Source organism: Teleopsis dalmanni, chromosome X (assembly GCF_002237135.1).
Source record: "Teleopsis dalmanni isolate 2A chromosome X, ASM223713v2, whole genome shotgun sequence".
NCBI classification, from domain to species: domain Eukaryota; kingdom Metazoa; phylum Arthropoda; class Insecta; order Diptera; family Diopsidae; genus Teleopsis; species Teleopsis dalmanni.
The window spans coordinates 4,904,418-4,928,677 of record NC_051848.1 but is presented as its reverse complement, the minus strand read 5'-3'; the positions used below and the strand labels follow the sequence as shown (position 1 = coordinate 4,928,677).

The following is a 24,260-nucleotide window of genomic DNA, read 5'->3' as shown; positions in this document are numbered from 1 at the left end:
CTCCGTTAAGAAAACAGCCGTGAGTTGCAAAGGTGCATGACCCATATGCACCTTCGTTTACAAATCAGACACCTTTTTGACCTAATGATCTCCGATTTGGCTGAAATTTTTTTTTATGAGCTCCTTTCATGAAATAAGAAGATCCGTTTCTCAGAAAAAAATTTTGTAATTTTTTTTTTATGAGTTATGGACTTATATGAACCGTTAAATTTCATTAAAATTTCAGCTAACTCGGCGATAATGAGGCCATTCTATGCAAAATCTGTCCGGTTTGTAAAAGAATGACCTATATACAATCCTACACATAACATATGCAATAAATACAGTGACTATATCTCACATTTGTAATTTATTGATAATAACAAAGAGATAGATATTTAAAAATTTTCTATTACAATTTTCCATTGCTTGACAGCAAAAGTTTCACTGCTGAAAATTATTATTTTCTACAAAATTATTGTATAGTAATTTTCATTTTCCAAAATATACTTTTTATATATCGTGCATACAAAAGACTTCAACTAACATTCTTATTATAATATACAATAAATATATTTATTTGAAGTGAATATCTCATTTGTGTTCCCCTAACGCTGCTTACATTGCATTAGCCAGTCTTGCACTGGAAAAAGAAAAATGGTGCTAATAGTCGACGTCAACAGAAGCAAAACTTAACAATACAACATGTATTGTGACACATTAGGAACACATTAGGAAGATACTTTGTAATCGTTCTTTGACAATACCCTAAACTGGGTTGTACATAATAGCAGGGTTGAAGTTATTGTGTTCATTTTTTATTTTGTATCTACAAATCTCTTGATAACCACCGTCAATGCAAATAGTGTGGATATCACAACTGTTAATTTTGCACAAGATGGTACCAAGAGTCACAATGCACTCTAATATTTCTGAATATTTAGACGTACAAAAGGATGACAGCAATTGAGATTCAAGAATTTTTAACTAACCACCATTTCATTTTTTTTAGTATATTATTTAGATATTAATATCTTTATTAATAGATGTGTATGGAGCTGCCGCCTTTCTGATTTTTTTTAATTCACACAATAACTTTTTTCCAATCTAGTTTCTGTTGTCGTAAAATATCGTCCATTTTTCTAAGTTATTTGTATTCATTTTGGAGTACACATCTCTTGTAGAGTTGTAACATTTCTCGATATACAAATTCCTTAAGTTCAGTCAATACATTGAACTCATCACCTATTCAATCACTCCAAGCTTTACGATTTCTACTTAAAAAACAAAATCAGTATTATTTATTAAGACGTAACTATTATTGTTCTGCACCCATACCTGACCGCAAAGTGTTTCTATATATTCAGTGATTTAAAAAAATACTGGTATCCCTTTGTTGTGAGACATGGGTTTACTACAAATCTTGTTACTCCTAACATTACTTAAACATATGTCTAGTATGTGACCGTAAAAAAAATAGCTTTATCACTGTAGATATATATACAATCATTCTCTGGCTACTAATATTTTTTATTAAAAACAGCCGAAATTATGCTTAAGATGCTATTTAAAGACATTATTTTTGTAATTTAATCGACGCTATTCTTCAAAACTCTGTTGATGGAAAGCGAAGAGACATTTATTGGAATTTTACTGAACAATTTGGAGATCCGACTTCAGATGTGGCAGATGAAACACTCTGAATTTCAGTAAATCACTTTGAAATGCAAGCAAAACTTGATGAACTATGCTTTGAGTTGAGTAAGGTTAGTCTAAAAATCAACATCGTAAAAACGAGATCTATTAAAATTAACCCCAAAAACAACAATGATTTTAAGCTGCATGGCAAAGCAGGTCGATGATTTCAACTACCTCTGGTATGTAATATGATATCTACAGAGGATAGCGCAAGAAAAGCTATACTGACCAGAACTGGCAACGGGCGCATGCTCGCAGTTACGTCCAATATAGAACTCAGCTAACTCTTCATAAAAATGAGACCATTTACATCAAACTTCAATCTCAGATTTCTCTATGAGTAGGACCTGGTCCTTCACCTACTTTTACTTGTAAATGCAAAAATAAGTTTCGTACATCAGGTAATTCTTCGTGACATCCTCAAAGTCTTTCAAATGTCATCAGTAACTCCAATTTAGATGAAAAATGTAAACTCAAACCAATGATTATTTCCATAAAACTACGAAAATGACGGTGGCTAGGTTACACATTATGAAAGTACGCCTAGAAAATTTTTCGAAAAGCTCTTGTTTAGAACCTCCAAGGCAGCCGTAACAGGGGACGACCTAAAAACACATGAAGAAGAACATTGCAAAAATTCATCGAAAAGTCTGAAAATCTTATCTCAAAGGTTTCTGTAATGAAATGGGACTGCAAAATCAAAGAATTTTTTACGATCTGAGAAGAATTGGACGAGAAATATCGAAATCTGTTCAAACCAAACATTGAAAACTTGAAAATGCTGAAGTGAGTGACATTTTTATTAAATTTGTTTAATAATAGTTTTATACATAATTATTACTAAAATTTGTTAAATTTTTGTTGGAAAACTATTTATTAAATGTATATTATAATATTTTTATATAAAGTTGTCATTAAATGCATTATTTACAAAAGTTTATCAACAAAAGAAATGCCAAAAGTAATCTCCAATGTATAATGTAAACGGTGGAGATTAAAAATGCAGATTAACTTAATCTCGATCTTTTAAGCTCACAATGTAAACGTAGTATAACAGTAAAATACAGTGGAAACTCTGTTAAAAAATTCACTTCTTGTCAATCAATTTTTGTTCATTCAGAAAAAGTGTTGAACCAAAAGTGTTTAAGTTATTTTGAATATTTTGTATTGAAAAAATTTTCTTTTATGAATTGTACAATTGTCCTTGTCCTTTAGCAGAGTTTCCACTGTACTACTTGCTTGACGTGAGATTGTGAAATAAGAGGTTAGCTATTTTTGATTTCCTCAATCAACTAAATAACTAAATAAATAGACGATTGATACAATTGTACGTTGAAGATTTTTTTGTAACTGAAGGCGGAGCTGTTTGTTAAGAAGGAGTCTTTTAAAGGAGTCTTTACTCTTTAAAATAAAGAAATATTCGTAATAAATTATTTAGTTCATCTATTTGAATATTTAATTAGTGAGCAAATAATGCAAATATATTTTTTGAATTTTGTTAAAAGCTTTTAGTTGGTTCATTGCATTTTTTAACTTCAAGTCCTGCCTTTTGAAATGCAACAATTATTTGGATTTTCACCTTAGAGCTTTAAGGTGTGCACAAAGGCACAAGTCTGAATCGCAGAAAATCCTTGCCAAAGTTAAAACAAAAAACCTCTAAATTCGTTAACATCAACAATTTACTCTAGTCTATCTGCACTGTATCCTTCTGTTTGCTGCACTTCGTCATTTGTTTACATTAAAAAGAAAAGGACTATCGACGGGGAGATACTAGAGATACGGACTAACAAAGGGCAGTGCATAAGGAAGGCTTTTTGCCAGATTCTATCTTCTTTCCATGAAACTTCTGTTGTATTTTATTTTTGATTTTTTTTTGTTGGGATGGCAACTGTTTTTTCCCATTTTGAGATAGTTTATGCATTTTTTTTTCGCACTTGCAACTTGTTTCGTTTTTTATATATTATCCTTTGCCTTACTTTAGTATTTCTTCATTTTATTTATTTGTATCTTTTTTTTTTGTTTTTGTTACTTTGTCGAATTGTAATAGAAAACAGCCGGCATTGTTCTGACCCAATTCCTGGGGGCAAATTTACTTTATTGTTAAATTAACTTTAAGAAATTACTGTGAAAAAAGTGAAAACTAAAATTTCACTTTAAATTTTTATTACAGTTAAAAAAGCATTTAGATTTCACAATTAATCTGAATTAATTTTAATGGACGCGTAAATATATGCAAGCTATTAAAGAGCAAAAAATATGATTGAGATTAATTTTCAATTAAAAGTTGGTTTAAATATAAATCTTCATAAATTCAAAAATTATCAAAAATTTGTTTATTTAAAATCAATTTACCAATAAATTAATTTTATTATTTTTATCAAATTTTAAATGATTGTGCCACATTATATGAAGTAATTCCACTGATATTTCTCTATGCATTTTTTTGTTTTTTTTTTGTTTATCAATTTCATTAGGCACCTGGCTTTAGTTTATTGCATATTAATCACGCATCAAAATAAATTTTAACTGTTGATGTTTTTTTAAAAGTTTTTCATACATTTTTATAAATAATTTCCTAGAGATAATCACACCGAAAATGTTTTATGGCTTCAAAACGAGCAATTTTAAAATATTGGTAAATAAAAACTAAGCCCGCAAAAAACTCGAAAATGGGTAATATCGCAGTTCAGAGTTTATTCTGGCAATATATCAGCATTAGTAATTCCGCAAAAATATCTCAAAAAAATGTTTTCAATTAATGGTTCCTTAAAAAAATTGTTTGTATAATATTTGTTTTGCATTAAAAAAATATTTAAATGCGTAGAACGTTTAATTTTTTAACTATTTTTTTTTATTTATTCAAATATTAATCAAAACAATAAATAATAAATTTTTTTTAGTTAAAAAAAAACTTTAAAATGAGAAATCATGAGATACTACTTTGATATTTTGTTAATAATAATTATATAAATACATCGTAAACAAATTTGTTTAATAAATAAACAATTATAATTTTTTGCTTACCTATAAACTACGAAATACATATAACTTATAGTTAAAAAACTGTAGTCAACATAAAAACATAATTAATATGTAAATAATTTATATATATATTAAATTGCAGTTTTTAATTTGATTTAATATCACAATTTTAATATTTAAACCATGTGGTAGAAAGTGACTCCTGTCGACTCTGTCATGAGGAGTAGGAAACATCAGAACATGTTCTAAGCAACTGCCCAGCGGTGGCAAAACGTAGACTCGATTACCTTGTAAACGGGATCTTAGTCCCAAATCAAATAGGTAAAATTAAGCCCACAGTAATTACAAGATTTATAAATAGTCTAAAATTGGCCTAGTTGGGCCTTTAGGCGCACAATAGAACTTTTAGGTCAGGGTGCCTTAATAGCCTATTACTTAAAAAATAATAATATTCAAACCATGTGTTTTTAACACAACATAAATTAACGAATTAGTTTTAAGCCATAACTTAATTATTTATATTATGTTTTTTGATATTCCCAAAGATTTCATTTAATTATTAAGCTAGCAATTTGATTGATGTAGGGCCTTTTATGGTTAAGAATCGAACTGAAAGGTATCGAACTGAAATTTTCCAGTTCACCTTCCGGTTCAAAACAAAAAAAATCGGTTCGTTCGTTCCGACAAAAATATCGTTTTTTCCAGTTTTCGGTTCGATTCCGCTTTGATGCCCTGAAGAATACAACGAATTCCCTATAGAGTAAATAAACTACGTCAGTTAGATTTTTTTTTTAAAGCAAAGTTTAAATTAACAACAACTAGTCACTTTGACTAACCTCTTCTTAGCTTTTTATTTAATATTACAAGTAATGTTACTTATCTAAACTGACTATATAGATCTGAGTAAGTCCTCTCCTTGCTGATTGAAATGCCTCAACCTTTGGTTCTTTGGTTTGAAGCGACTTAAGCGTTTGTGTAAAATATCGCAAAGTAACGCCGGAATAGTGTTGTTTAAGAGTTGACTCAGTCTATGTATTGACAGCTTTCTGTGTTTCTTGCCTGACAGTAGGTATTTTAAGTTCAGGATGTAGGTCAACATTTCGCAGTGTTAACTTTTTCCCTGAGTACTATTGGTAACAATTTTGCATACTATTTCACACTGACCAATTCACCAGTACAAAAATTTGTGAATTAAAATTTGGTTATTGAAACGATAGATTATTAAAAAGTGTAATAACATCATTATATTACAGATTCATGGTTTACAAAATAGTCCAAGAATAGACGCAGTGTCATAAGCACCTAATAGATGGATATGATATATCTATTCAATATCTTAATACGATTTTGGTATACCATAAATTAAAATGCTAAATGAAATCCTTTAGATAATTTTAAATATTTTTAATAAATGAAAACTCATCATCTTCAAACTAAAACTCCGAATTAAAGAACTTAAATTCCTACAAAGCACCACTCTAAAAACTGTTTTACTTTTGATATAAGCTATAAGCAAATTCTTCTTCTGATTTGACACTACAGTCCAGTGTGAAACTTGGCCTCTCTGAGGGCTGCGTAGTGGTAAAACTTTTCCGCTGCAAGGTTGCTGACTTTGCAATCAACCTCTAACCCTAAGAGCCAGATCTCCTTATTTGCTAACCTAGAAATAGGATTGGTGTTAAGTAGTTAGAGAACTTCTGCTCAACTGTATGTTTTCAGGTTATACCTGTACTCGTTCGCCAGAGCCTCGTATGCGAAAAACAGGATGCGCAATGAGTACATGAGGTTGACAGTTGGAAAGCCTATGCTATAGTGGTAGTATGTATTAGCTTTATTTTACTTCCTTCTAAATTGTGGTATTGTATAGAAGCTTACAGTTATGACATTTAAGCCATCTGCCGGAATTTTAACAACTTATCTTAAAAATTTAATAAAAATTATTACTAATTAATTTAATTGTACAACAAATAAAACAAATGTTGAATTAAATTACTTTAACAAGTAATCTATGTTATAATATATATTCGCATCAATTCTCCATTGGGGCTTTTGCCCCTTACATCCCCAACCATAAGCAAATATTTTACGTAAAATTTATTTAAAAAATTAATTTTTAAAATTTAATAAAGTCTTCACAAAAAAAGTAATTAAGGTGTAAAATTTATTTATAATTCCGCACTGCATCAATTTAATTATTTCATTTAACTTGAATTATTACAAAACATTGTGTATATTACGTATTATAATGTTTTTAATAGCGGATATTGCCTAATAAGACAATACTTGCTATACACAACATTAATTAAAAAATTAATTAATAAATGAACGTGAATGCGTTTATTAACAATAATATCGCACTCGTATTTGCATAGTAAAATTTTGTGTAAATATACATACTTACTTACATAAATAAATGATTGCATACATGGATGTATTTATATATTAATAATATTTTATGTACATACAGATAGTGCAAATATAAAGAGTCCTTCTCTCTGAGTATATGGTATAACTAGAACTGATTAAATATTTTGTAATTGCAGTATTAAAAATCATTATGAAGTGTTATTTTGTTTTTATTTTATTGAGTAAATTAAATTATTAATAAATTAATTTTAAATTTAATTGTAAATCTGAAAAATTTAAACAATATGTTGTAACAATACACTATATTATATGTAGCTTTTACGAAATATACTTTAGGGTTTAACATAAAAATTAAAGATTTTTATAAGTCATATTTTCGGACCTATTCTGTGCACTTTATAAACTTGTCAAACATTGACACTTGTCAAAATTGACTGCTGTAAAGGTTTTGATATTCTGTGACATAAATAATTGTTTCCTTGTTAATTGTCAATACTACAAATGCTGTTGACAACTATAAAAATATGCTCTTTTTAAGCATTTTTTATTTTTTGCATGCATGACAAATATTCTTACCTAAAATATACGCTCTTTACAAGCATATTTTTTATTGTTATTTGACTCCATGAAAAATGCTTTTGGCAACTTAAAATATGTGCTCTTTACAAGCATTTTTTACGAACAGTTACGAATAATTACGAACAGTTTTCTATACAAAATACTTTACACCATAGTGTGGTAAAAAGCATTAGGTACTTGAGCTTTGAAATTTGTCAAGATGTGTCCAGAATACCAAAAAGCTTTCTGCTTTATAAAAATCAAAAATTTTATTATAGAATTTGACAAATCTGTCAAGTGCACAGAATAGGTCCGTTTATATATTCTGTGTAAATAGTATCCGGAAGCTACCATTTTCTTTCTCTGTACTGTGTTGCCATGTAAAAATTAATACATAGCACATAAAATTCAGTTAGTGAAGCAAATATTTCGAAGAAAGTATCTTTACCATACCCATACAGTGTGTAGATTGTACCTTGCAAAGACAGATCACCTTTGTTAAGGACACTTGTCCTTAATCAGGAACTCCGTGATTATAAAGGTTTTAGGAAAACTTCGTTCCATTGGTTTGCTTTAGCATTATTAATTATTAGAGCAAACACATCTTTAATTTTACTATACATTAACCTGATGTTTATTTCTGGTCGTATTTCCGATGTTTATTTCTTTTATATGATTTTGTACTGAACATATCGATATTTTACTCAAACTTCCAAAATATCTTCCAAATTAACTTCATAAAAAACTTATGCATTCTTTAGCTTAACATAATCAAAATGATTAACTCACTTATTGGTTTACATTTCTATCAGTGCAGTTAACTTATAAATTAAATCAAATATCAAATTAAATAAAAATACAGCAAAATTTTCTACTAATTAATTAACATACTCATTTCAATGAGATTTTATAATGAAATTACATTAAAAAATCCCAATTGTTTAAAAATGAAGTATTTCTCCATTGAATGCATTTCACTGCAATTGGCAAAAGTAATTAAGCATTCCACAGGTCATCAAACTTCTCATCCATCCAAAGTGCATCCATAAAAATTTTCTTACTTTAACCTACTTACTTATGTGAGGATAAGAGCTCTCTAACCAACAAGCCAAAGAAATGAAAGAAGCTTTTGTTTGTTCATATTATAAAAAAAAAGAAAATAATAATAATGTATTTGTTATTTTCTGAATATTTTTAATACAAAAGTGGCCTTACTGAAGTATTTATAGTGCAGATAAAAAAATATATATATATAAGTTTTTTATGTTTAGTTAAAAAAATGTTTTAAGTCAATGAATTGAATTAAATTAAATTAACAAGAATTTAGTTAAATTAATTTAATTTTTAAAGCCAAGAACATTCCAAAATGTATACAAAAATAATCATATATAAGAATTGCATTGATTGCTCTCGCATACTCGTCATACCCGTCTCGCATGCAAACAAAACTCAATCAGCTCCATCAAGAATTGTCAAAGATTGGACTTAAAATCGGTATTAGAAAAACTGAATAATAAAGCAAAAAATACCGAAAATTTGAAGTATATAATATCTGAGATCTGGCTCAGAACTATGGATTGAGCCAGGTCTTCTAAAACAAAAACCGTGACTTCTAAAACAAAAACCAAACTACAAACATTGTTTTCTGAAATATAGTTCGAATTTGGTAGCCCAAAACGACAACAAACATAGAGTTATGGAAGTTCAAAGGCCAAATAAATATAAACGATGAAAAGCCTCTTGAAGTATTGTGCCACAGCGGCAGAGCTGAAGTGACCTGAAAGAAAGCAATACTTCATGAAACTGACAAATTGTTCAACGAATTAAGACAAATAGCACAAAATAAAAACTATTAGAAAACTTTTGTTGAGTCCTTAAGGTTCTAATGGAGTATGGCATAATAATAATTAAGATTGCTCTCTTCCTCTCTCACTTTTCTCTCTTCTTTTTTCTCTCTCCCTATCTCTCACCCTCTTTCTCCCTATCTATCAACCTTTCTCTTCCTTTCTCTTTCTGTCTGCCTTTCTTCTTCTTTCTACCTTTCTCCTTCCGTCCTCCTTTCGCTCTTCCTTTCTTTTTCTCTTATTCTTTCTCCCCTTCTCTCTCTCTCTCTCTCTCTCTCTCTCGCTCTTCCCTCTTCCCCTTAACGGCCCTATTTAGACACATAGAACATCCAACTTATTTCAGTTGGACGATCTGTCTTTTAAAGACACATGGAAAAACGTTACCTCTTGATCGCTTTGGACTTTCTCTCTTCAATTACTTATATGAAGCGCCTTAACTGTTAGCAGTAAATATTCAAGTCAATTGCTTTTTTTCTTGACAATAGCTCCTAATACATGATATACATACATTCGCAACGTGCAGGTAGCATCGCCTTCTTTAAGGTTAAATCTGAACTTATACTCCAAAACTTTGTCAATAGAAAACACTAACATCATTCAACTCAAACCAATAGATTAGTAATATTATTAAAATAAAAAATAGAAGAGGATGTTTAAAATGGTTAGGAATTGATAATTAAATATAATCTACATTTATTTGGATAAAGTGAACGAATTTTTGTAAATCACAGCCAAAAAGAAGTTAATCAAATAAAAACTTTTTGATTCATTAAAATATATTTATACGTATATAAATTAAAATATGTATAGAAACTAAGGAAGTATGAATATTTCAATTCACATCATATTAAATATATATGGAGCTTTGTATCACCAGTCTATTTATTGCTCCTTAATAATGCTCTTACCGAAATATCTAATTCGGTGGAACTTCAAAGATTTTTATAGAATAATTATAACCCATGCTTTTTAGATCCTGAGAGTAAGAGCCTTTATGGTTCTTCCTATTTCCATACTTCAGTAGTAGAACAGCTAAAGTAAATTAAAGCCTACAATATAAATAACATTTATTTTTTTCTAACTTGTAAAGGCTAGATATAAGTGTAAATATAAATACAAATGTGTTTATATTTATATTCTAATTAATACACAAGCTTTTCATCAAACATGACATAAATTCATGACGGCATTGAATTTAATAGCTCGCATTCATTATTTGATTTGTTCACTTAATTGTAAATAATTAAAAATAATGTTGAATGTAATGAAATAATTAAATAAAACCATGAATAAATTAAATTAACACCAACTTAATTAAATTAGTGTTTAATTAATTATAAATTACTTAAATGCATTTGTACGCGAAAAGTACAATCCAAATTACACAATATTTACTACAAAATATTTTATTTCCAAGTTTGAAAGAATTAGTGAATTCTTCATTATTTATTTCAAATCACAAATAAAACTTTACAAAAATTTTATTATTATGACTTAAAAATAACAACATAAACAAAAACTAATAAACTTTTATATAGCAAGTATAAAAAATTCTTGTAGCGAGTGCTTATATTAAAACGGCATATATGCCCTTTCCATTGAAGGAAAAGACGTAATTCGTCATCATGTAAAAAGGACATTAATATTTTAACTATTAATGAATCCTCTACTGTTGTGTTCTTTTTTTAAAATATTGAAGTGTAATCAAAAAATGACGAACATTTCAAATTTTCTTAAGCCTTATTAATCTAACATTCTACCTCTTGTTGAGATAGAATTAAATGACAAATTTTAATTAATGATGACAACTTTAAGCATATATAATTGAATTTTTATACCTTAATATGCTGTATTGCCAACTAAAAAATTACAATTCATTCTCTGGAAACTTATTAGAATATTAATATTAACTTTAACTTATTAGAATATTGTCATGAAACGTATGCTAAGAGCGCCTAGATATATCCATGAAGACATACATAGGCACTTACACATTGTCTTAAAACAAATGCAATGTATATTCCGTAAAAAGATATGGGGTGCTTCAAACTATACTTTTATAAAATCATCGAAATAACTTCTTCTCATATTTGATAGAAACACCTGTCATAGCAACTCAGCCAAACGATCACAGGCTATTAGTTGAAAGTGCTTTAAACACTAACTCGCATTGCATCAATTAGAAAGGTAAAAAAGTTATTTAATAACTCGGGGTTGTGACAAAGTATCTTACCCAAATGGTTTATTAAACATTTCGCTGCAATTCCGATTTTAATAGAAATTTTTAGCCAAGCATTTTAATCTGATATAATTACTAACTTAACACACTAATGTTAGACTTGCTTATACGCTTAGCAAGTACAAGCAATGTATCGCAGCTGTTAGAGCTTTCTGGTCCGTATAGTATAAAGAACAACACAAAATCGTCAAAGTTCATTTGAAACAACTAGATAAACTATTTGAATAGCATAGAATATAATGAAATATAATATAATAGAATAGAATATAAAAGAATAGAGTAAAATCGTATAAAATAATGTACACTAAGATTAGTGTATAATATTCCACACTTAATTAATAATTACTAATAAAAAATGTTGCATATACGAATAACAGTTAACACAGTTAACTCGTATACTACTAGCAGGGCAACCAATACATAAAAAATGAATCAATTTAATTAAATCCAAATATGATTTTTGGGTTACGCTATTTTCTTTGAAATATTTTTGAAAACTGTCTTGAAAGTCACCCTTAAATTATAATTTTCTAATATATCTTTTTATAATACTGGTTTCTAACAAAACTATATTATCTGAAAATGTATGTCCGTACAATTATTCAAAAATTATCCGTACAATTAGTATCTTTTATGTCAATCAATACTTCATTTGAATAATTTTCTTTGAAATTAAAGTTTACTTCCAATAAACAACTTCCAATATTAAAATTTTCCTTTGTATTGAAAATATATAAAAAAACAATTCTTACATAAAAGTTAAATCATCTGTGAAGGAATTGCATGCTGTGGCCAATATATCGGGTCATAAATAAGCCAGTAAATCCTTTTCTGACAAATGTATCAACTTTTTTCTTGTATCTCTTATGGTCGTAAAAACGCTATGAAAACTGTAAGTACGCTTACGAGAAGGAACTGTGAGTTGAAGTTCATGGGAAGATAACAACAATGTTGGCCAAGTGAGTTTAGTCAATGAGCTTAAAGTTAGTAAGATTATCCAAAAGGGATAAAAACTTTGTTGCGCATATAAACTCAGATTGATTAAACTTCTTAGCAATTTATGTTGCTAAGGGTGAAGCCAATTAGTGAAGTTCAGAAAATAATTAAAAATTTTTATTGTATTTTTGTGAGAAAATTTATTAAAAGGACTTCAATACTGATTGATGCTGTAAAATTAAGATAAACTGTTTTAAATTTCACAAAATTATTTAAATAATTAAATCGATATATTATTATTTATTTTTCAATAAAATATTGTGTTAGCAGTTATAATCTCTATTTCGTGTGAATATTAAAATTTATTATTTATTATTATCAACAAGTAAATATTCAATTCAATCAGAACACAAACAAAGCCAACAGAGGAACTGTGCTATTTTGAATATCGCCTATGGGACAATCCATTCCCAGATGATGTCATAAAATATTATTTATACATACACTCTAAGCTTTTAGCTGAATTAAAAGATAAATTCTTATTAACGACGTACATGTATTTCAGATATGAATAATTTCCACAATATACTTGTCAATAAAAACAAATCGAAATTAGTGTAGAATACGAGTTCAAAATTTAATGTGACTTGAAGTTTATTACAATATATTATTTTAAATAATTTATAATTTTTTTAGAATATTATATGTTTAATATATTAATTTCTATTAGTTAATGAAAAAAATTTTTTAAAGTTTTTATTTTGAGTTTTTTGTGCTACACACAGTCTGTCCAATATCCGATGGAAAGAGTATATTCCTCTAAAATTAACAAAAGCTGCTGCTATCTATATCAGATATTTTCGCTATAATGAATTAATTGATTCGCATATGTATATATTGGGTTCTATGATCCTAACTGATGCCTCTACAATATGTCTACAAGATCTGTTGTCCTTTATTATTAATACCTTATTAGTATTACCAGAGGAAACACTGTTTCGTATAAGATCTCTTGGACTGTCTTGGAATGTAATACAACTCTAAATAAAATACAATCAATTTAAAATTATCACCCTTCATACATTAAGACTGAAAAGTTTTCGGAAATTCTCATTTAAAATTCGCGCGCTGTATATTTTTCGATATTTTAAGTTTATGTAGTTTGGCAGCACTGTCCTTAATTACTATGCCATGGTTGGAAGGCGTAGACGTTGGTTGGAAGTGGGAAAAATCGACTCATTCTCTGCCATACACGAAATTTCGTTCGAAACACAAAATTTCCAATCGACGTGAACTTTAGATAAATAGACAACATATAACATTTCAAAGCGATTAACTAAAGTAGACGTTGGTTGGAAGTGGGAAAAATCGACTCATTCTCTGCCATAACACAGTTCCAATCGACGTGAACTTTAGATAAATAGACAACATATAACATTTCAAAGCGATTAACTAAAATGAGTACAAAGAGTGCACATATCAAACCATACTTACGACATCAAATAATTCAGGCTTACAGTCTAATATAAGCACGGTACGCACCTTTTAACAATTACTCTCGTACCGGAGGAATAGAAAACATACAGAAAAATATTACTCTTTTATTTTGTCATGACGTAACACTCGTTGGAAAGCATGAACTTCCTCTGCGATCTTCCTACTTCAAGTGTCTACCGGATGTGACTAGTATGAACATTGGAAACGTTGCCGCTTTTATCGAAATGATAAATAGATTTACTGATTTAAAGTTGAGATGCTTTGAAACAGTTAACATTTCCCACAATTGCATGACAATTGACCCATGTTTTAGAAGTTAATCAGACGTGACTTTTTGCGAGATGGTCTGCCACTGCTATATGCCGTCTATCTTCAAGAACAATACTACCAAAGAGTAATAGTAACCTAAAAAAATTTCAGTACCTTGAAATGTTCTACCCATATGTATTAATTAAGCATGTCGTCATCACAAGCACGAATTAATACTAGCGATACCGAAACTGTTATGAAAACCTCTGAAAAAAAAAGAATAGATTAAGTAAGTAAAATATTGAATAAAACTCAAATGGCATTCTCGTACTTTTAAGTTGGAAAATAAATTGAAAACCAGAAAATTAAACTTTCTACTAAAATCCATTTCCGCTAAGAATATTTGAGCAACATTTCAAGTCTGAACATTTGAGCAGTTAACAAACTGCAAACTTACATGTAAAAGTCAAAAAAAAAAAAAATATATAATGAAACTTTCAACAGATAAAAATAAAAATCATATAGAAATAGAAAAATAGAAAAAGTTCTGGAATAGTATCTTTATTTGCCGCACATATATGGCCATCAAATTCATTGTTATTTGACCTCCAGCAGATAAAATTTTATTAATGCAATTCCTGGCCAACACCAAATGGAAAAGGAAATTAAAAACAAATCAGGATTTTATATGCAGCAACGGTGCATTAAAAGTTTTTTCTGGCATATCCTTTTAGCAAAACTAGAATTTTTATAAATACAAACTTCATTTCCCTTGCCAAAATTCGTCGATGTGAGCCAAATATGTGTGTTCACTTCTGAAAAGCTCAATCAAAATAATTGAAAATTTATTGAAAATTAAAAAAATAAAATAATAAATTACTTAAACCTACATTATGTGGTGGGATTATTGATTCAAAGACATTAAAAACAACCATAACCAACTCATTGACATTACTTTTATGCCATTAATCCAACTTTTCTTAATTGTGTTCAGTATTATAATCCATATTCTTGAACAGAATATCTAATGACGTGTATATTGGCATGGTTATGGATAATTTAGCAGCAATCAAAGCATTATTATTTTAAAACTACTTATCGATACTTTATGTACTTGTAAGTGTCATCGAATCAACGAAACGAAATCGAAATAGCGGAGCTATTCCAATACTGCCGCAGATATACCTACATGCAAAAACCAATCCATGTAATTCTGCGTACCAGAACTATGCAATAGAATTAGTTAGTTAATATTTAAGACTCTAATTGAATATTGAACAGTGAAGACGGAACACCGTTACCCATTCTATGTATCCACTTGGATCTCATGCGGCCTTGTAACTATAAGGACGCACATTTCCTCAGCACATATAATAACACATATAAACTAGCTTTTTCATCTCAACAAGATAATAATATAGCGAATACAGCTTCACTCTCTGGTAAAGGATAAGACATTTTGTCAGAATGTACATCTAATCTATACCTCAGAACCTATAAAATAATGCCGAAATCGGAGTTCTCGTTGCAATCAGTAATTCGATACTTTTGTACTCGAATTATGTTGGCATGGGAACACCAGCAAGATATCGCGGTCGCATTATATTTCAACTTGAAATCTTAATTCTACCTATAGTGACGTTTTTAAGAGAAAAATTTTATTATTTTTATTGCACATATTAATATTCAAAAAGAGGTTGTCTGTTTGATTTAAGAGTGGACTCAATCCAGTGGCTAAATTTGCGGTTTGTAATCGTTTTTTTGCCATTGGTTTGATTGACTGCTTGAAAAGCCAACACAATTTGGTCTATTCCGAAGTGTTCAAAGATCTCTAAAGTGCATTATTACGGGCTTCAGTTCAAAATCGAGGAAGAGCAACGGTTTGATTGCCTTCTTGAAAAGCCAACACTATGTGATCTATTCCGAAGTGTTCAAAGATCTCTAAAGTTCAATATTAAGAAAGAGCAGTTTGTCTTAAATAGTTGTTTTCTGCTCCCAAAGAGCACAGCATGTCCAAAGAAAAAGAAAAAAAGTCTCTTTTAGTCTATCTAATTGCAATGTTTTAAATAATTATTATGCGGGGTCACTCTCTAACAGTTCACAAGATAACAAATACTGATTTCAATTAATAAGGATCTCTTCTTCTCTTGTTTAGGATGAACAATATTTTTTTGAGACTGTACTTAAACCATTGAGTCCTATTCACATGTCATGAGGTCAACCAATTTTTGTCCATATTCCAATATAGTGGAATTCTGGATGGAAATAAAAAAAAACATTGCACCGTACGGATAAAGAAATTAAGTTCCTTTGACTATATTCTACTTAGTAGCTTTGTAAGCTTAAAAACTAATTAAAATTAACAAAATTAGTTTTCGTGAACTTTAATTACTGTAAGAAGTTAAAGATTTTTTAATCTTGAAACCTAAATAAATTAATTTTTAAAAGCTTTTACTTCTCTCTAATAATACCATAAAATAAATAATAAGTTGCAATTTTTCATATTTCAAAAATGTTTATTCGTTTTGAACTGACTCTGTGCGAAATAAAACATTAATAATATCCTAAAATCACTTACTTTTTGACCACTCAGCAATTAAGCAGATGTACCAAGAGAAGTGTCAACTTCATTAAAATATATCAAACTGAGATGTAATAAATTTTTTCTTCTATTCAGTTCAGTCACATCTCTCTAGCACAGAAACTTCATCTAATAAATTGATGTACCATTAAAAACTCTTATAATTGCCTTATCGTCCTGCATTTAAGTTTAATCTTTCTCGCGCAAATATCAAATTGCTTGTCTAGAAAATTTTATGAAGTCATTATGACCCCACACATTAGTCAGCTTCGCCTTCGCCATTTGACACGTCCCTCCACGAAAGCCAACTTTAATTGCATCCTCGCACTTGCCGTCATAATTTCATAAGTATTTATACATTTTCTTCCAGTTACTTGAATAATTTCGTATAAATTTAGTAGATGATTTCTTCGGTGTGGCAAAAACTCATATCCATAAATTTCCTTTAATTACTCGTTCTCGTATTTAATGTGACGTTCACAAATAATTTTCCATGGTTTATCTTTTCTATTTGCAGTTACAAAATTTGTACGCATTGGTATTGCCGATAAAAACGATTCACCACCATTTTTCGATAGATTCCTATACGAGACTGAGATAGATGAAAATGCTGATTTGCAGACAACAGTACTCACTGTCAATGCCAAGGATCACAATGAGTGTAAGTGTTTATAATTTTTCCTACTATAGAAATATATAGATATATAAATATTATCATGCCAGTGGACTGTATTGATTGACTTACATATTTATTATATATATTGAATAATTTTTTTTTCGTTGTGTATAATTGTCAATAAAATTTTACTATTCGAAAACAATGAATAAAACTATCAAGTTAGATATGACATGAATTGCCGTAAAGGAAAAAAAATTTTTATCATTAAATATATAAAATATTGGATTATAGAAATTAATCTTGGCTTAAATACGCTATTTTACTCCTATGAATTTTTTGAAAGTTATATCAACATTGTATTATCTCCATAAGAAACTTATATGTTGCTAATTATATTATATCTTCGAATACCGTTATTTACTTAGATAGTTTACCCGAATAATCCGTTTTCTGACTTCGACGCAGCTCTCTTGCACTATAGCTCTAAACGTCATCTTCAATCTAGGCCAACAAGTACAATAAGTGTTTCCTTAACGCATACACTAGACTCAGACCCAGACCCACTCTTCTCCAATATATTCCATAAAAAAGTTGGAAGCTATAGCATGATTTTTTATTCTTATTTTTTTATTCTTTTCGCAGCACAGCTTTGTCTTCTATTTTTGTTCTCTCAAATTTAGAAAATCATTTTAAATATACTACGCACATCTTTAAGAATTATTTTACTGCCGATTCTTAATAGGGTAGACCTATGATCTTATTTTCTTATGCGAGTGTGCTCAGGTTACTCTCGACTGCATAAGTGGTTTTTGTTTGAAACTACATTTTCACAGTCAAAGAATAGTAGTTTGTATTGTTTATACTCTTACTTTAAGATATATCGGCAATCTCTGGGGAGATAGCCCCTTTAAGGCTACTGGCCCATTGTGTTACCGTATGGTGAAAAAACTCATGGTTTAAAGCTTCGCCTAGAGTTTTTGGCGAAGCTTAGAACGCTGTGTAGTAAGAAGTTCTGTATTTGATCAAGATCTTCAGGGAAGAATTTTTAGGGGCCTCTTAAAGTGTTGAGTCACCGCCGTGCATATGCTGGGAAAAGTTAGAGTAGATGAGATAAACGCTCATCGTCTTTCCCACAGCTGCGACAGATATAGTTGGAGATCAATTCTGTATGGCCTGATTTCATAGTCTGCATAGTTTCATGGTTCCATAGATGCTCGCTATGAAGCATCTCAATGAGAGTATTGGATTTTCTTTTAGTGAATAATGCCCGAATTACAACATGTATATAAGAACATATTGTTGAGGCTTTCCATCTTTTATTAAAAAGTTTATCACAAAAAGAACACAGTACTAATTTGCAGGATGTTAACGATATGCCCAGATTACTTACCCTTTCTGGCTACCTCTTACCTCTAGTCTTAATCATATAGATAATTTTTTGAAATCAAGCCATCAATAACCATAATTGCAAAGAATAATTATCATAAATCCATATAGCAACAAATAGGAAAAGCAATTTCAAAAGTTCGTTATTATGGCATAAAACCTTTTTTTAACATTTTTATGAATAATAATACACATTAACCCATAATATTGAAAAGTATAATTACTTTGCAATAATAGCCTAGGCACACGCATATGTGTCATTCGGTTCAGTTCAGTGGCAACAAAAAGTAAAATACTGCATTTAAGAAAATGTGTAGCTATTAAAAATAATATTTATTTTATCTATTTAATGTGAAAATATTGAAAGTGTAAAAAATATTATTTTCCTTGCACCTCAACAACAGCATTGATATTATAAACACTTCAGTAATATTTTATCACAAAATATATATCACATAAATATGAAAAATCCTTCGACAAAGGCAGCTGATGTCTGCTAAATATTTTAAGCACATATGACGCATTTGTTTGTGATTTACGAGCCCGAAGATAAAATTAACAAACCAATAAAAGAGTTTATCATATTACACACAGATACAAATACGATATGTATAGCCGATATCTGTGTATCCGTGTATCTGTGTGCGTGCTTTATATCGTAACTTTTGTTTTCCATTACAGAAGGAAATTCAAAACATATTAAAATATTTAATAAAAATTCTTCTGTACTCGAGTTGAAATAGACAAAAAGACCTTAGACGCCTTAGAGTCTGTTTACAATTACAAATCGAAAATATACTTTGGCTTCCAACTACAAAGTCAAACATTTGCCTAAACAAAGAACAACAGTAAAGTATATTTAATTTCGAGAAAAGAAAATTTATATAGATAAATGTACATATATATTGAGAAACGAAAAAAAAACAAAGCATTTTATGCTAAAATTGTATAACATTTGGAATTTATGAGCGAAAAATTATTTATGGTAGCGAGAGTACAAAGATTCGCAATATAAATAAAAAGCAGGCGAATTATAATAAAAAAATTAAAGCAAATATTAAACACCAAAAATTGAGATAGATCCTTTCGTCCTGAAAGGATACAGTGGACGGCAGTGGACTTGTTTAATTGTGGAAAAATTGAGCCGGAAGCTTTTAATAGAAATATCGTGTCAAGGCTATTATGGGATGATATGTAAACTCTAATGAATTTCTAATCGTGATATTCTTGATTTGGTAGTTGTAAATAAGAGCAGAAATAAATAATAAATATCCATTAAAGACAATAACAAAAATTATTTTATTTGAAAATTAATAAAACTTTGTTACTTAAAATTTGAATTTTACGAAGTAACAATATGCTTTCAGTCATCGATTGACTTGCTTTATAACTTAGGCGAAAGACGACAGTGATGGAAGCTTCTTTTAAGGGATTTATATTCAAAATTATTGCTTTAATAACATTTAACATATTTTTTTAATGTTATGCTAAACAATGATTGACACTTCAACTTTAAGTGATAATTTGTTAGGTAAAACTCCACAAATATCTAACGAGCTTAAGACTCCAAAGGGATGATTTAAAATTTCGTCGACATTCATAAAACTGCAAATTGATTTATAGGCAACAGATCGGCCTTCGATTTCATGTTACTTAACATGGCAATTCTCAAAGCAACAATTTTTACCAATATACGTATACCTATAACCTGTCAGATGTTTTAGAGTGCATTCGGTGTATTAAATTTGTTGTTTAATGACAACATCAAATATTAACACTTAATAAAAATTTTATAGTCCATATTCGAAAGGTTTTAAAGATCTTAAAATATTAAAAATTTTTTTATATATCTAAACAGCATCTTAAATGTGCACATTTTTTACTGAAATGGAATCACAGTCAAGGGGTTCCTTTGATTCTTTGACTGTGAAAGAATCACATTTCCCTTTCCGTAGAAATTCGGTAGTATAAATATTGTACAGAAAAAGACTCAGACGCAAGAAGAAATTCGATCAAAATTGCTTTTTTTATAAAGATAGCCACTTTATAACATCTATATAAAACAACTTTTTAGTCTATATTCCGCCTCTTCATACAAATATTACGTGATATATAGGCAGTTTGTTAATATAGTGACTTTTTGAACTTTCCGAATTTTCGTAATTTTAGGTGCACCACTGCTTCTGTCAGATACCATCTGTAAATAGATGACTTGAAAATTTTATACAACTCCTTGACTGACTCTTAATACTGACTCTATATTCTATATTTATCGCCTTTTGATAGAGATTATATGTTGTATTAAATACACTGGCTTAGAAGTTGGTGCCAATTAAAAATAATTAAATTTATATATGAGTTCGACAATGTTAATTATATTAACTGTAGTAATCATTTGAAGACCAACAAAAATCCATATTATCTGGATAAATATTTTACTTATTATCTTCTCTTCGCCAGCGAAGTAGTTATTTCTTTTATGATTAACTTAGAAGCACTGTTACCATTTCAGAATTACCATTTCATTTCAGAATATAGCTCGTTTTGCAATCGCTGAACATATTACATCTTTGGAAATGTATTACAAAAGTGATGATTGAGATATGAATAAGACTTACAAATACTACATATATGACAGTATTTGAATTTTTGTATATTTAATATAAAATTAATTTAAATATTATTTAATATATAATTACTTTATAAATTATTTAACATAGTATATAATTGCCCAGAGCCCAGAATACCATTGGGCTACAACACAACTGCAGCATATGTCGATAAGTGGATAACTGCACTTCATCTTAACAGATGCAAATAGATAGGCACTTGTAGACAGACTAAACTCATGTTTCTGAAATCGTTGCTCAGGGAAGCGATAACAGTGCTCAGTTATTCGTAGAGCAGCATAAGCTGGCTGACCTCATTGATTACTGGACATGAAAACTACAAGTATCACCTCAAAAAAATAACTCTTGTTGAGGAAGACAGACTATACAGACCATGTCTAAAAGAAAAGCAGACAGCGGTGCGTATATTGTGCCAATGTCCAGCACTGGCAAGCGGGAAGATGACTGGCTCGGGACACCATTGAGTTGGTGATGACTTGGCAGGCCAACTCAAGCTAAATAAACTGCTTGCAATCACAAGAGATGTAGTTTCGCGAACGAAAACCACTTTAGCTTTAACTTAATAAAGATTAATAACGACATCCAAGAATTCGAAGAACGAAAATGGATACAATTCGTTTCGTGGTCTACTTCGATTAATCATTCATTTCAGTGGGGTCACTTGTTGTACAGTGCGCTGTCCCAACGTCCCACATTTAATATAAAGTATATATATAATTTATATATATGTTAATTTAATATGCAATTAATACACGTGTTTTATATATAATTTATTTTAAGAACTACAAAAAAATTATAATTATTCACTCCAAGTAAGCTCAATAAAATTATATCCTAAAAATATTTGAGGAGACACTACAACAGTAACTAATTGCATTTTGCATTTAAATAATTTAGAAAAGATTTTTTCATTATAATTTGTATTAAAAATAGAAAAAATATGTTTTAATTATGTATAGCCTAATTCAAAATTAAAAAATGAAAAATTGGTTAAGAATATCTAAAATTACCTTTCTCATACACTCGTATAGTAAGCAGTAACAAAAACTTTGAGCAAAGGTCGGTACACAAAAGGTGCTGTTGATTTGATACCTCAACAAAATTAATAGCATTAAACACGTGAAAAGGATATGCCATACATATCCTTGCAGCTGAAGAAACCTTTTTCACGTATCATCACACAAACAATGCCACATAATGCTCTACTACTTTTGAGCACCCAAAGTCCTTCTGGCATTTTTACTCCGCCGAAAGATTTATATTCACGTAGAATAAAATATATAAATAAACTAACAGACACACAATAAAAATTATATTCCAGTCTGCAACGGCACTGAAATACTTCAAAAATTTGAAAACATCTCAAATGTATATTTCAAATATTATATAGCAATTGATGACATACAGCCATCTATAGTCCAGAATTCACAACTCTGGCTTCAATGCTGCAAATACCAATATGGAAGGTATTGTATGGATAATCGCGTAAATGTAGAAATATTATCGGAAAGGCTTATTCCTTTGCAGCTTCATGAAGATATTTAATGAATTGAATTTCACAGTTTGTAGGGCAGCTTGGAAGTAAAAACCTTAGTTATGTGGAAGTACTCGTATGTAGGTGTTGGCACGCAGGTCTGTTAACGTTGTTAATAAATATAATGGCTGTTAACTGAAAATTTATCCGCACTTAATAAATTAAACTCTCACATATAAATGTCATATTTTTGAGGTCATACTAGCATAAATTTTTTTTCCTCAATAGCATTATTTTCTACTTCAATTCTGCATTAAATATTTATCCCTCTTGCTTTAACTACATATTTTCATAACAGAGGATGAGAACAAAATTCTGTGATACTCAAATTATAATTGCAAAACTTCATATCCACAACAATGTGAACAATTTTAACGTGAAGCAGATACAGGGTCAGTGTAAACAGCGTGTTTCCAAAAAATATTGTTTAAATAATTTATTAAAGACAATCTGTGACTAAAAAGTAAGGAAAAGTGTTCATTTTTCAAAAACGAATTTACGGAATAAATTTTTTGATGTTTATTCAAAAAACACTGCACTGCTTATAACCACTTTTCAAACCTTTCAATAACCTTAGCACTGAGAACGGAAAGCTGATCTATAGCCAGATAATCAGACCAGCACTACTCTACGAGTGTGTCGCGTATAGCAAAGCTGCCAACTCTACTATCCAGAAGCTGCAAGTTGCTCAAAGACAGGCTTTTCGAAGATTAAAGCTTTTGAGGAAGACATAAATTATCAGTGAGAATGGTGGGACTCCGCAGAAATCCCCCAGCTAGGAAAGAGTAAAAATGCCCAGATGCACTAACTCAGAAAAGGCTCAACATAAGACATAAGATACGATATACACTAATAGTAGTCTTCCCTTAATGTATTGAACTTTTATAAAATCATATATTTTATGATACAGGTTTCGCCTTGCAACCTCTAAAGTGACTCCCAAAGCATTAATACCCAGAATTGGCAAATAAATAGTTATTCATGTCAGATCACAAGACTTTTTTACTCCTATTTAAATAAAATTCGTAGCAGTCAGCTGCTTCAACTAAAGTAAAATTAACTCAGTACTATAGTATTGGTGCTGATAAGCCATTGTATATTATGAACTTTTTGTCCAACCTCTAACGACTTCTGATGGGATTATACCCCAGCAGTTGAGGA

General features: G+C 29.6%; 1 protein-coding gene across 1 annotated transcript in view; it reads left to right on the top strand.

Annotated features, from left to right (window-relative positions):
- The window catches only part of LOC119689016 (putative neural-cadherin 2), a 93,543-nt gene that overhangs the window by 15,352 nt on the left and 53,931 nt on the right, over positions 1–24,260 (top strand). Inside the window, exon 2 of the mRNA XM_038103748.1 lies at positions 17,448–17,591. Within this exon, the coding sequence (XP_037959676.1) occupies positions 17,448–17,591 (144 nt within the window). The remainder of the gene's footprint in view (positions 1–17,447; positions 17,592–24,260) is intronic.